At 32.3% G+C, this 12,887-nt stretch overlaps 2 protein-coding genes across 3 annotated transcripts in view; one reads left to right on the plus strand and one right to left on the minus strand.

Annotated features, from left to right (window-relative positions):
• LOC143915313 (thyrotropin-releasing hormone receptor-like) overlaps window positions 1-12,887 on the minus strand; it is a 205,703-nt gene that overhangs the window by 69,332 nt on the left and 123,484 nt on the right. The gene's annotated exons all lie outside the window — the stretch shown is intronic.
• On the plus strand, window positions 8,899-11,981 carry LOC143915327 (uncharacterized). Of its 2 annotated transcripts, none has more exons than XM_077435933.1 (2): window positions 8,899-9,864; window positions 9,902-11,981. In XM_077435933.1, the coding sequence occupies exon 2, from the start codon at window positions 9,930-9,932 to the stop codon at window positions 10,707-10,709; it is 780 nt and encodes a 259-aa protein (XP_077292059.1). In that variant the 5' UTR covers window positions 8,899-9,864; window positions 9,902-9,929; the 3' UTR covers window positions 10,710-11,981. The 2 variants fall into 2 exon arrangements, 1 of the variants encoding a protein (XP_077292059.1); XR_013260900.1 differs by having other exon boundaries at window positions 8,905-10,877; window positions 11,028-11,980.

Raw genomic sequence — 12,887 nt, forward strand, 5'->3', positions numbered from 1 at the left:
TCAATAAACCAAATGAAATTGATACATATGTCGATTTTGAGCTAATAATTTACATACTATTACTATATAATAATTAAAAAATTTTTAAGATATTGTTTTTATATCAGATATCTGATTTTTTATTTATTATTACATACCTCCTTTACGTTTCACATGGCTTTCGTGTCAGTGGTCATTTTTATCTCTTATCCGATCGTTTTCATACTTTGCCATATTGATCATTTTGGTCATCAATACACGTTAATGTATCGTCTGTCATTACGTTGGAGATAAAATATCGTATACAACGCGTTTTAAACACGCGGAAAGTAAATCTCCCTGACGTTTAATAAGCGTTCGTCCCGTATCTTCCAACCTGTTCGCCTTGATATGGCTATATAAGATTTTAATTGTTTAAACGCCTATAATTCACTCTATATTTTATGAAATTTGCTCTATTGGTTCTCGTTATCTCTAATATATAAATATTTATAGTTTTAACTCTCATATGTATATATAAATTTCAAATTTGGCGTGTAGCTTCTTGTAGGGTAATACACGATATATATTGATTTATTGCCAAATGTGTCAAATCTGACATTTCACGGCTTAAAGTATTTCTCTTCACGGAGTTTTATCTGCGAGATAAGTATTCAATAATAAGTTATGTTGTATCTAATTGTTTATATGATTTTCAATAAGCTTACATACATTAAGTTTTTAATTGTATCTGAAAGTTTATTATACTAAGCTATATCTGTATTTGAAATATATCTTTTCATACTATTTTATTACAAAATTTAAAATCTTACATATAAATTCATTTAAAGTCTTATTGATTATAATCGTGCATATGTATGTTTAAACTTCGATATGACTATATTATATTTTGAATATTTTTTTGATATAAATAAATATAAAAATACACGTATCAGATCATTTAGACTATAAAATAAAATAAAAATATAATACGACGTAACTAACTTTTGCAGTTATCGATATTTTTATCAAATGAACTTTTTGCACAGCACACAGACTCTGTGTAAGCTTAAAACTTTCGTCTCATGTGCTCGATAGAATCTGAAAAGCTTGCTTTTTTTAAATAAAAACATTGAATTTCCCTTAAACGATTGTCAATTTTAGTGAATGGCATTTTTACAACAAGCGTAATCTTCTTAAGGCTTAACCCGAATTAATTTCACACGTTTGCGATATCGCTTAATTATACATTGTAATTTAATGTGGTGTCAGGCGAATATAGAGTAGCGATCCAATCGACGGGAAATCGAAAGGCTTTTAAGGGCGAGAGTGTTAATGAACGCGGCGATTTAAATAATTGACCCAGAGCTCCCGGGAAATTCGAGCACACCTTTTCGAAAAGAGATTGGGAAAAGCGCACGGAGGAGGGGGTGGAGATTTTCACACCGAAAGATTACTTGGCATTCGTAAAGCGTTCCGCAGCGAAATTATTAATATAATAATTCAATTCAAGAATATGTTTCGAAAGACACCAAATCGGAAAACCATTCGGAAAATCTACGGACAAGTAAACAGCGATGCACTTTTCGCGCTGTCGGATGCCGTTTTTCTTTCGTCCTAAGCGGGAAAAGTCAGAGGGAAACTTCGCAGAGAGATTGTCTCACGTGTCGCGTTCTCGAGATAAAACTGAAAACACAATACGTACGTAAAAACACGTAGAACGGGTTTTTCTAGCAGTCGTTCTGTATAAATGGAATAGCCATAGTCGACCGCCGAATTGCTACGTCACAGCATCCTTTTGCAAACGCTGTGTCATTTATGTTTTCCACGGGCTCTAAACCCTTTCCACACACCCCCCTCTCCCCCTCAGTCCCGGTACCTTTTCCTCATTCCTTCGGGGAAAAACTGGGATTTCATAGATGCTAAGAGCGCTTGAGTGAGATCGGCAAACGTTTTCATTTCTGTACGTGTCGAAATTAAGCGCGTGTAATAGTTTGGGTTCCACCATTATCTGTTTACGTATTATACCCTTTGGAAAAGTGTGAGGTTTTCCCGAACGTTCTTTATATATTTGTAGCAAGTATTTCGTATAGGCATTTCGATAAACTTTAATATGAAAAACATGCCATATTTATGTCCCATGTGAATGTCGTGTAAAAAAAGCTTTGCAACTTTTCAAATATTTATTTGGATTTATATTCTCACAGGAATTCATCATACGTATGTAGATTATTTATGGTTATTTTAAAATATCTGAAAATACTCCTGTACGCTTTCGTTATATTTATAATATGAATTTTCCTGCGACATTTTCAGTGAAATGTTTGAATACAAAATCGATTGAATACAATCTTATTAGAAATATTTGAACATGAACGCATTGCGAAGGAGATTAAATATTTATATTATATAATATTTAAGTTTTTAAACAAATATAATTGCCACAGCGTTGTGCATTGGTAAAATATGCCAAATATGCTGCTAGCGAAATCTTGAGGTTATTAACATACAGACAAACTATCTCATAGCTTAATTGTTGTAACGGATCTAATAAATAGGTATCTTTCCATTTAGTTTATTGAAAATTTGGGTTATTAGCATCTCGAATTTGTTGAATTTTATAAAAATATGCTACCTACATAATGCAATTTCTGGCAAATTTGTTTTATATAAAAAAAATGATTGATTGTCCATATATGTCTCCATTGTATTCTATGTACCGTTATCTTTGGAATCTTATATACAAAAATAATCAATCCATATGTTTCGTCTATAATAAGTAAATGATATGAATTATCAATATTTATATTTCAGAGTCGAAATGTTATAAAGCTTTGAATGTATTGTATTATTATAAACGATCATTGTTATTGATGGCATAAAATTTTTATATACCTATACATTGAAAAAAATTAAAAAAAAATAATATGAGAAATAATCATCATATCACACTATTTGAATCACTACATGTACATATGTATGTATTATGTATATGCAATTTATACTGAAAAACATTAAATTTGATTACTGTATACTTTTGACTATCGATCTGTTAAATGATGTAAAATACACATGGAAATCATCAGGAAATTAAATACGGAAATGATATCCCGTTAATATGAAATATGTATGTTCGTTTGTATGTACGTATGTGTTAAACTTTTAATAAACTTTGTTAAAAAAGATTTTATGTTTGTGTAAAAGTGGCATAACTTATTATATCGTATAAGTTTTGATTCTTACGTTTTTATTTAAAATAAAATCGTCGTCAATTGCCTAATAATAAAATGTATCCGAAAGAAATTCGTATTTTTTTATATATAATATAATAATAATACGATACAAAAAAAGGTCCGCTGAAGCGTTCAATCACTAAGTTACATAAAAAATATGATATTATTATTAAAATCTTAGTAATAGCAATAGAACGGAGCGTCAAAGAGAAACGCGAATTCAATACAATCACATTAAAATATAACGAGCTCGCTTCGGAAAACTGCGACAGTGAAATTTGCACATCTCCTCAACACCAGAATACACACACACAAGAAAAGCGAAGAAATTTCATTATTTACACATCGCCTTTGAAAATTCATACAATAAAACGAAAAGCGACGACGTAATTGATATAAATGTCGTCGGCGTCAAGCCTGTATATTTTTTAAGCAAAAAATAAATAAAAAGATCGTTAACAAAGATGAAGATATCCCATCCAATTTTTGGTAGGGGTTTTTCGGTATTGTGTCGCCCTATAAAAATCTACGAACCGTTCGGTTGTTATCCCTTATGGGGTCTAGAGCTTGGGGCTTTTAGCCTCTATTGGGAGAGGTCACGCCATAGGAGGAGGCTTGGGGAAGGGGAGGTTTAAGGCTCAAAGTCAAGTTCAAGCCGGAGATTAATGGGTCACGCCAGGACGTGGAATTGGAATGTCGAATTTGCACTGTGATTAAATTTCACCGTTGCTCAAAGTGCTCTTTGGGAATATTGCGTGCGAGCGACTTACGGTACGTTTACGTTACGCTTTCGAATTTCCACTATCGCCTTCCGGAAAAGCCGGGAAAACCGTGGCGCGGTGTGTCATGGCTCTATACGTTAAATGTAATGTGGATGTTCTAACTTTCGAGTATGTACATATATTGTAGTATTAGTGTGCGTTCAAGTTTTCTAAGGCTTTGAAGTTCGAGTCGGGTTATGTTGGATCGGTTTTTGAACGTATTGTGAAAATCTTTTTGCGATTTGATATTTGAAGCGAAATATATACATATGTATGTGAGGTTGAAATGTTGAGTTTTTCTCTTTGGGTTTGAATTTCTCAACGTACGAAACTCTACTCAATACTTGAAAAAATATGGTGCTTTGACGGATAAGGTTCGCTTGGAAAATTCAATATTTGCGTACTTTAAAATAAAGTCCGCTTAAATTCAATATTACGGCAAACTCAATTTAGAATTATAGGCGTTGATCTTTTTGAGAAAATGAAAATTAAATTTGTTATAGTAATGAATGAAGTTCACACAGTAAATTGAATCATTTTCAGGCCGTTTATTTTCAGTACTTTATTTATATATTTTCACTGCTATGTATGTGGGCTAGGAATTAACGTCTCGTTACATACATACATATATCTCAATAAGAAAAAAAATAGCCAAATAAATATATAAATTTACAAAATTTTAATCGATTTAATATTAGTATTCAATAATAGTTCCTGTTCATATGTAGATTATTTTAAGTATCTGTCCATTTTTGCTTATATTAAAAAAAAGCTATGCAATTTATTGTATAATTATTTAAAACTAGGCAACAAAAAATTATAACCGGAGTGGAAACTAATCAATCATTACTAAATTTTATCCACTGAATATGACAATGATTAATCTCGTTTATGACATATAAGCCAGCAACATAGCTCGGTCGTTAAGCTTCTTCCTAACACCGAGGGGTGCCGGGTTCGATCCCATGAGCTGACCTCGATTGAAAAAAAAATATCTGTAGTGCTGCTCGTCAAACCTGGATATTTGTGACTCCAGGTCGATCGCTTCTTATCAGAGATTGCCAATTTTCTCTGATTTCATTCTTGAAACGGTTCCCGATTACAAATTGGCTAAAAACCTTCCTACCTTCTATGTCACCACTATTTGATTATGATTAATGTACAATTCATAGATGTCTCGTAAATTAGCGAGTTTTCAGTGTCTCGTAATTCAGCGACTTGTATAATAAAAATGTTATATTGTTTGTTATTGTATAAAAATGTTGTATTGTTATTGGCCAGGAAGTCGCATTGGGGTTTACCTGTAAGGCCTTCCTGGTATAAAATGTGTTAAGCTATCAAAAAAATGCGCAACATTTTTTCATATTTGTATTGAACTGCCTTGCCTTAAATACATTTTATTTTTTAAATTATACCAGGAAGGCCTAACAGGTAACCTCAATGCGCCTTCCAGGCCAGAAACATTGTACATTTTATACGGGTTTTATTAGTATTATTCAAAGTAAATACAAATCAATTAACACCTACAGAGACATCAATGGTCATATTTGTAAATTTGCAGCATTTTTAAACAATTCAGCTAAATTCAGAAAATACATATCAATTAACATCAACAGACATATATATGGTCAAATTTGTAAATATTGCTGCATTTTATATAGTTCAGCGAAATTGAGATTGCTGCAATCTCGAGATTTGCGAAAAAATCGGTAAGGTTGCCAATTATTTGGAACCGTTCCAATGAAAATCGGATTATTTGGAAAACTCTGATAGGAAACGATCGACCTGGAGTCACAAATCCAAGTTCTGACCAGTGGAATTTGAACCCGTAACTATTTTGTTCAAAGCATTATATGCTAACCACTAGTCTATTTTGCTGGTTATATAGTTGCATAGTATTGCCGTGCCAAAAGTGAGTATTGGAATCAACAGTCACATGTTTTTACTATTGATTGTAATTTTTGATAGATTTAAAATACGTATAATTAATTATTAAGCGAATTTTTAAAGTGAAAAACATGCAATTTTACACATTTTTTTCTAGAACTTATATGCTTTATTGAGTCAGTTCTATATTTCATCGCGTTTAGAATGGTTTGTTTTTATTTTATTTAAGCATACTTATTTAAGCGGTAAATGAGTTTTAAGTTACAATTACGAAATATTCTCAGCGGTCATAATTAATTATCTAGCGAGTTTTCAAAGTTTGCATGTGTACTTTTTTTACACATGCAATACTACGTATATTGAATGAAAGATTGATTAATATCCGTTTCGGTAAGTATAAAACGTGATATTTTGTTGCTCAATGTAATTATTGTGATTATTTGACCAGATTAAAGCCCCATTGTGACGAAATTTAATTATTTTCATAAAAGGGACGACACTGGAATTCGATTTAACCACACAAATCATCCGGTTTTCACAAATTTACAATATGTCAAATATTCTCTCACACTGTGGTGAGAGCGATCTTTCTCCAAAGTTTTTCAAACGATAATATATTTTAATAAATTTAATAAAATAAATATAAAGAAGGAGTACTAAAAATAATACCAAACTAATCATTATATGATGTAATTATCAAATGAATATTTTGTTTACTGATACTATACGATATATATCTTCGTTTTAGAAATCACTATAGCCATACTTTATTCAGATTAATTTTGATCCGTTTAAAACGTACATTTTTTGTATACATTACCGGTATTTAACATTTAATATGTACATGTTTTTCCAGGTGAGAATCGGGCAATGTGTTAAATATAACATAAACTCTTCAAAAGTATTTTACACACACTCAACTTAGTGCAATTGTATACATGATGTATTATATTATAAACTGATGCTAGTTTTTATATTAAAAATCCATTACATTTATAAATGTATTTTTCAAAGTAAAAATATGTATGTTCATTAATCAGCAGCGTAGATTAATGTTTAGGATATTATGCTTTTAAGTATAGTTGTCACGGTTCGATTCCCACTAGTAGCTGTTGGCCAAACCGTGATTTGTGACTACAAGTCAGGAGTTTGCCAATTTTTCTGATTTTCATTGAAACGGTTCCTGTAAATTGCCATCTGCTTTCTAATCTCTGTTGCAAATCTCAAGTAATTCAGCGGTTTGTTGTTTGCCAATTTCTATAATGAAATGCTGCAAACATATTTCCATAGATGTCACTGTGGATGATGTTTTTATTAATTCGCATTGTATAAAATGCTTGTTCGAGACAAAAGTCAACTATTTGCTATGTTTTGAGAAGAGAATGTTACCCGTAGTCAATTAAAGTTATTAAACCATATATGAATGATCGGGCAATTAAACATTACTAGCTTTTTAGCACATGGCAACATTTTGGCAAATGGCAAATAAGCATTTGTCAAACGACCGCACCGTCAGTTGGGGTCTCAGTCATGTTACTAATCTTTTTCTCGCCATAATGGTGTACGTGCATATTATATTTTCATCTGCATCACACGCGTGAGTTAAGGGCTGAAGACAACCCTCTACCATTGTACTCATCATTGTACCTCTACCAGTGTACTCATGTACTCGCAAATTCGTCATTTCTACGACGCCATCATATGACTCCTTCGTTGTCACATGATTAATATAAAGAACAAACGACTAACCAGTAGAGATAAGACACACCTAATTTTATAAATGCACCATTGATTAATGACACACATAGTTAATGAATAATACTATTATATCCACCACACCCATGCACTGACTAACCAAGATTGTACAAAACGTGTCTTCAACACATTCATTGTTTGCTAAAGAGTATATAAACTCAATATTGTTAGAATTTAAGTTAGTCCGTAATCAACTCTTGTACTGAATATTAAAATAAATTGTTTTTTTTATTCAAACCGTTCGTCTGCAATTCTTTATTCGTGCAACTGGTGAGACGGAGAACGCTTCATGAACGTTCCCTAGAGATCGCGTGGGCCACAACACGTGGCTAACCCCCCCTCAACAATGCTTATATTGATTGTATTATTGTATTGTATCTGTATTAGTACACTCGTCGCTTTCAAGCGATCTTTAATGGTGAGTGTACATGTTCGATTGAAATAAAAATTTGAAATATGAGTCGGTCCTTATTGTTCGAATCAATTTAAAAAATGTTTGACAAACAAAATATGTAGCCTTACATATATATATATATATATATATATATATATATATATATATATATATATATATATATATATATATATATATATATATATATATATATATATATATATATATATATATATATATATATATATATATATATATATATATATATATATATATATATATATATATATATATATATATATATATATATATATATATATATATATATATATATATATATAGCCAGCAGTTTGGCTTAATGGTAGCGTACATATTTAGCACCACTGCGATCGATGGTTCGACTCGTCAAACTGCTGGTTAGATTTGGGGGTTTTGTGACTCCAAATCGATCGTTTCTCTATCGGAGTTTGCCAATTTTATCTGATCATTGTTGAAACGGTTCCTGAAAATTGGTAATAGATCATTTCCTGTTGTCACAAAAATCTGTGTGTATAATTTGTAGAAATTATACACAGAAATCTGAAATATATAGATGTCTCTGTAATTTCGTGTTTATTATGTGTATAATAATTGTGCACAAAATCTAAAAATAATCCATAGTAATCTATGATTATTATTTCTGTACGTGATTAATTATTGTATTCGATGTTTATTGAACGTACTGTATACGTTGTCTGACCGTTCTCGTACACCTGTCGCATTGGAGCGATCTGTAATGACGAGTGTCCATTGATTGTAATAAAAAAAAAAAAAATATATATATATATATATGTAGAATTGATTTTTAAACGAGCCGAGATAGAGTGTGTGTGGTATGCCTGGGAAAGACCGGATGCGTGTTGTTATGGTCACTTGTTGGAGGACAAGCCCGAAGAGCGTGTACAATAAATAGTTCTGACTTAATCTGCGCGTTTCACTTGGAATCCTTCACATCCGGATCCTATATTTGGGGGCTTTGTCCGGGATGCCTGAAGACATTTCGAGTGACAGCCAGAAGCGGTCAGACGACGACGCGGAGTTTTGACAGTTGAGGTTAGGACGCGCGCGCGATGACGAGAATGCGGAAGCCCGTGACGTCGGTGACGTCACGTCAGCGAACACGCCACACGACGATGATGATATCCAAGACGATAGCGCCAATGTCAGCGTCAGTTTTACGTCGGCTAACTGTCGTGGAGATGCAGAGGTTCGCGGACTTAGACGAAGATGATGACGACGACGATGAAGAGGAAGAAGAAGACGAAGTGCCATATTTTGACAGAGACAAATTCGAGACTTACGCGCCACGGTTTAAGGGGATTGGCGGTGTGCCAATCAGCCGGTGGATTGAGCACATGGAAGAATTTGCGAAGTTCTTCCACTGGACGCCCCTGGAGCAACTGGTCTACGGGAGAATATATTGCGTAGGAACAGCGAGAATGTTCCTGGATTCAGAGGGGATAATTATATCATGGACTATCCTTAAGCAGAAGCTGATAGAAGAGTTCCAGTGGGATGACGAAGAGCTCGTCTTTGAAGAACGAGAAATGCTTGCTCAAGCAGAGCCCATTGACTCCGATTCAAGTGGGGCCGGTGAAACACCAGACGACGAACCCAGGGTGACGGGGCCCGTGAGAAACCGTAAGAAACCGAGAAAGACTGAGTTCACGATGCTACAATTGTGGTGGACGTGGTCATTTAGCAGCCGACTGTAGGTTTAAGACGAGAGGAACTCGTTGTTTCAATTGTAACGAGTTTGGGCACATATCAGCTCAATGTAACAGCACCAAAACAAAGACTGTCTTGACAATACAAGAAGAAATAAGAGAACCAGTCAGTATTCCAATACAAGAAGAAATAAGAGAACCAGTCAGTATTCTAACACAAGAGGACGAGGCGAACATGGCTGATGGAGATGTAAACATGGCCGATGTAAGTGTGAACAGTGATGGTTTGCACAGAAAAAGACCTTTGCAGCAACGGGCTTCACGAGAGATGTCTGCTCAAAGAGAACTCATTGTTTCCAATAATGAAGAGGACGATGCGAACATGGCTGATGGAGATGTTAACATGGCTGATGTAAGTGTGAACAGTGATGGTTTGCACAGAAAAAGACCTTTGCAGCAACGGGCTTCACGAGAGATGTCTGCTCAAAGAGAACTCATTGTTTCCAATGATGAAGAGGACGATGCGAACATGGCTGATGGAGGTGTGAACCTGGCTGATGGAAGTATGGACGGTGATGGTTTGCAAAGAGGAAGACTTTGGGACTACGGAGACATACCGTTTTCAAATACAGATGAACCACCTGATGATCAATTTGGAAAAGGATCTAAGGATTATAGTCATTTGAAGAATTCTGAAGATGAGAATAAAGAAAAGGAAAAACATAAAGACAAAGAGAAAGATATGGCTAAATCACAAGAAGGATTAAGGGACCCAGTCAAAATTTCAACACCAAAAGACACTGTATTCACTTTCAAGCTTGGTCGTAGTCGGATTGATGTTAATTCAATGGAAAAGAAAATGGAACCATGGATTGAGAAAAGACTTACTGGATGTATCAGTGAGCCAGAACCAATATGTGTTGACTTCATTTATGGTAAATTACTAGCAGAAAATCTGTGGGGTGACGGCAGATTCATCGGATGCTCAAGGAGAATCGCCACGGGCATTGGATAGTATTTAAGTTGCACCGATGGAAGTGAAGTGTGCGTTTGTGAATTAGAGAATAAGTGAAATGCCTGGAGGGTTTTTAGTTAAGCCTTACTTGTAATTTGATGATTGAAAAGTGTAATGTTTTATTGCTTATTCTAGTATTTTTGGGAAGTGCTTTGTATATTGAATCATGTTTTAATTTGGTTACATGCTTAGAAGAATATAAGATAACTGTATTGAAATGTAATTCTAGTAATGTTTTAAAATGTGATTGTTTCCGATGTAAAGATTTAACCTGTCATTGTAAAGGTATTGATTTTAATGTTTTATTGCTAATTCTAGTAATGTTTTGAAATGTGATTGTTTCCGATGTAAAGATTTAACCTGTCATAGTAAAGGTATTGATTTTAATGTTTATTGCTAATTCTAGTAATGTTTTAAAATGTGATTGTTTCCGGTGTAAAGATTTAACCTGTCATTGTAAAGGTATTGATTTTAATGTTTTATTGCTAATTCTAGTAATGTTATAAAATGTGATTGTTTCCGATGTAAAGATTTAACTTGTCATTGTAAAGGTATTGATTTTAATGTTTTGTATTGCTTGACATAATTTTAAATTGTAATTGTGATGATTTATGTGTAACTTTAATTGTTATGTGTAACTTTATTGAAGATTGAATTGTGTTGAAATGAAAAAATTGATTTGTAGTGAAATGTGTAACGATTAATTTGTTATAATTGTAATTGTTATGTAAATTGTGAAATGATTGATGTATAAGTGTATTGAAATGTAGTTGTGATGATGATTGTAATTGTGATGATGATTGTAATTGTGATTTAAATTGTAATTGTGACAATTGAAAGCATGTTTAGGAGAATATAAGATGATTTTATGGAATGGAAGATTAAACATTGTTGAGGATGATAGAGGAAATGTTTTAAAAGAATGTAAGATGATACATTGTATAGAGTGGAAAATGAAATGTAAAAGAATGTGAGATGAAACATTGTTGAGGATGATAGAGGAAATGTTTTAAAAGAATGTAAGATGATACATTGTATAGAGTAGAAGATGAAATGTAAAAGAATGTGAGATGAAATGCTGTAAAAATATAAAAGACGAAGAATGTCATCCGAGGGCGAATGACAGTCAGGAATGACCGAATGTAGAATTGATTTTTAAACGAGCCGAGATAGAGTGTGTGTGGTATGCCTGGGAAAGACCGGATGCGTGTTGTTATGGTCACTTGTTGGAGGACAAGCCCGAAGAGCGTGTACAATAAATAGTTCTGACTTAATCTGCGCGTTTCACTTGGAATCCTTCACATCCGGATCCTATATATATATATATATGTATATATATATATATATATATATATATATATATATATATATATATATATATATATATATATATATATATATGTATATATATATATATATATATATATATATATATATATATATATATATATATATATATATATATATATATATATATATATATATATATATATATATATATATATATATATATATTGATTGTCCATTGATTGTAATAAAAAAAAAAAATATATATATATATATATATATATGTATATATATATATATATATATATATATATATATATATATATATATATATATATATATATATATATTTTTTATATATATATATATATATATATATATATATATATATATATATATATATATATATATATATATATATATATATATATATATATATATATATATATATATATATATATATATAAGTTTGTAAAAGTATACGGATTCTGGAAAGACTTTCAAGAATATCAAATAAATTCTTTTCATTTTGATAGGTGATCGTCGAACTTTTGCAAGTTTGAAAATTTAAACTAACAAAAACTTCACCCCTGTGCGGGGTAAAAAACGCGAACAAAAAAATGAAATGAAAAGAAACAAACTGCAAGAATTTGATAAGTTATTTTTACCACGTAAAATTGTTTGACAAACTTTATCTTCGGAATCCGTTTATTGGACAATTGCCGGCATTTCGCCGAGCTGAAATTTCCAAACAATCATTCAAAATACTTTCACTTTCACGCTCGATTGCGATAAATCAGGTGTTAACGATCCGATTGTTTTTAACTCGAACCGAACGATCGGCCTCGTAATGAGTTTGATCTTCGTCGAATATTAGAGACGTTCGATTTT

Source organism: Arctopsyche grandis, chromosome 8 (assembly GCF_051622035.1).
Source record: "Arctopsyche grandis isolate Sample6627 chromosome 8, ASM5162203v2, whole genome shotgun sequence".
NCBI lineage: Eukaryota > Metazoa > Arthropoda > Insecta > Trichoptera > Hydropsychidae > Arctopsyche > Arctopsyche grandis.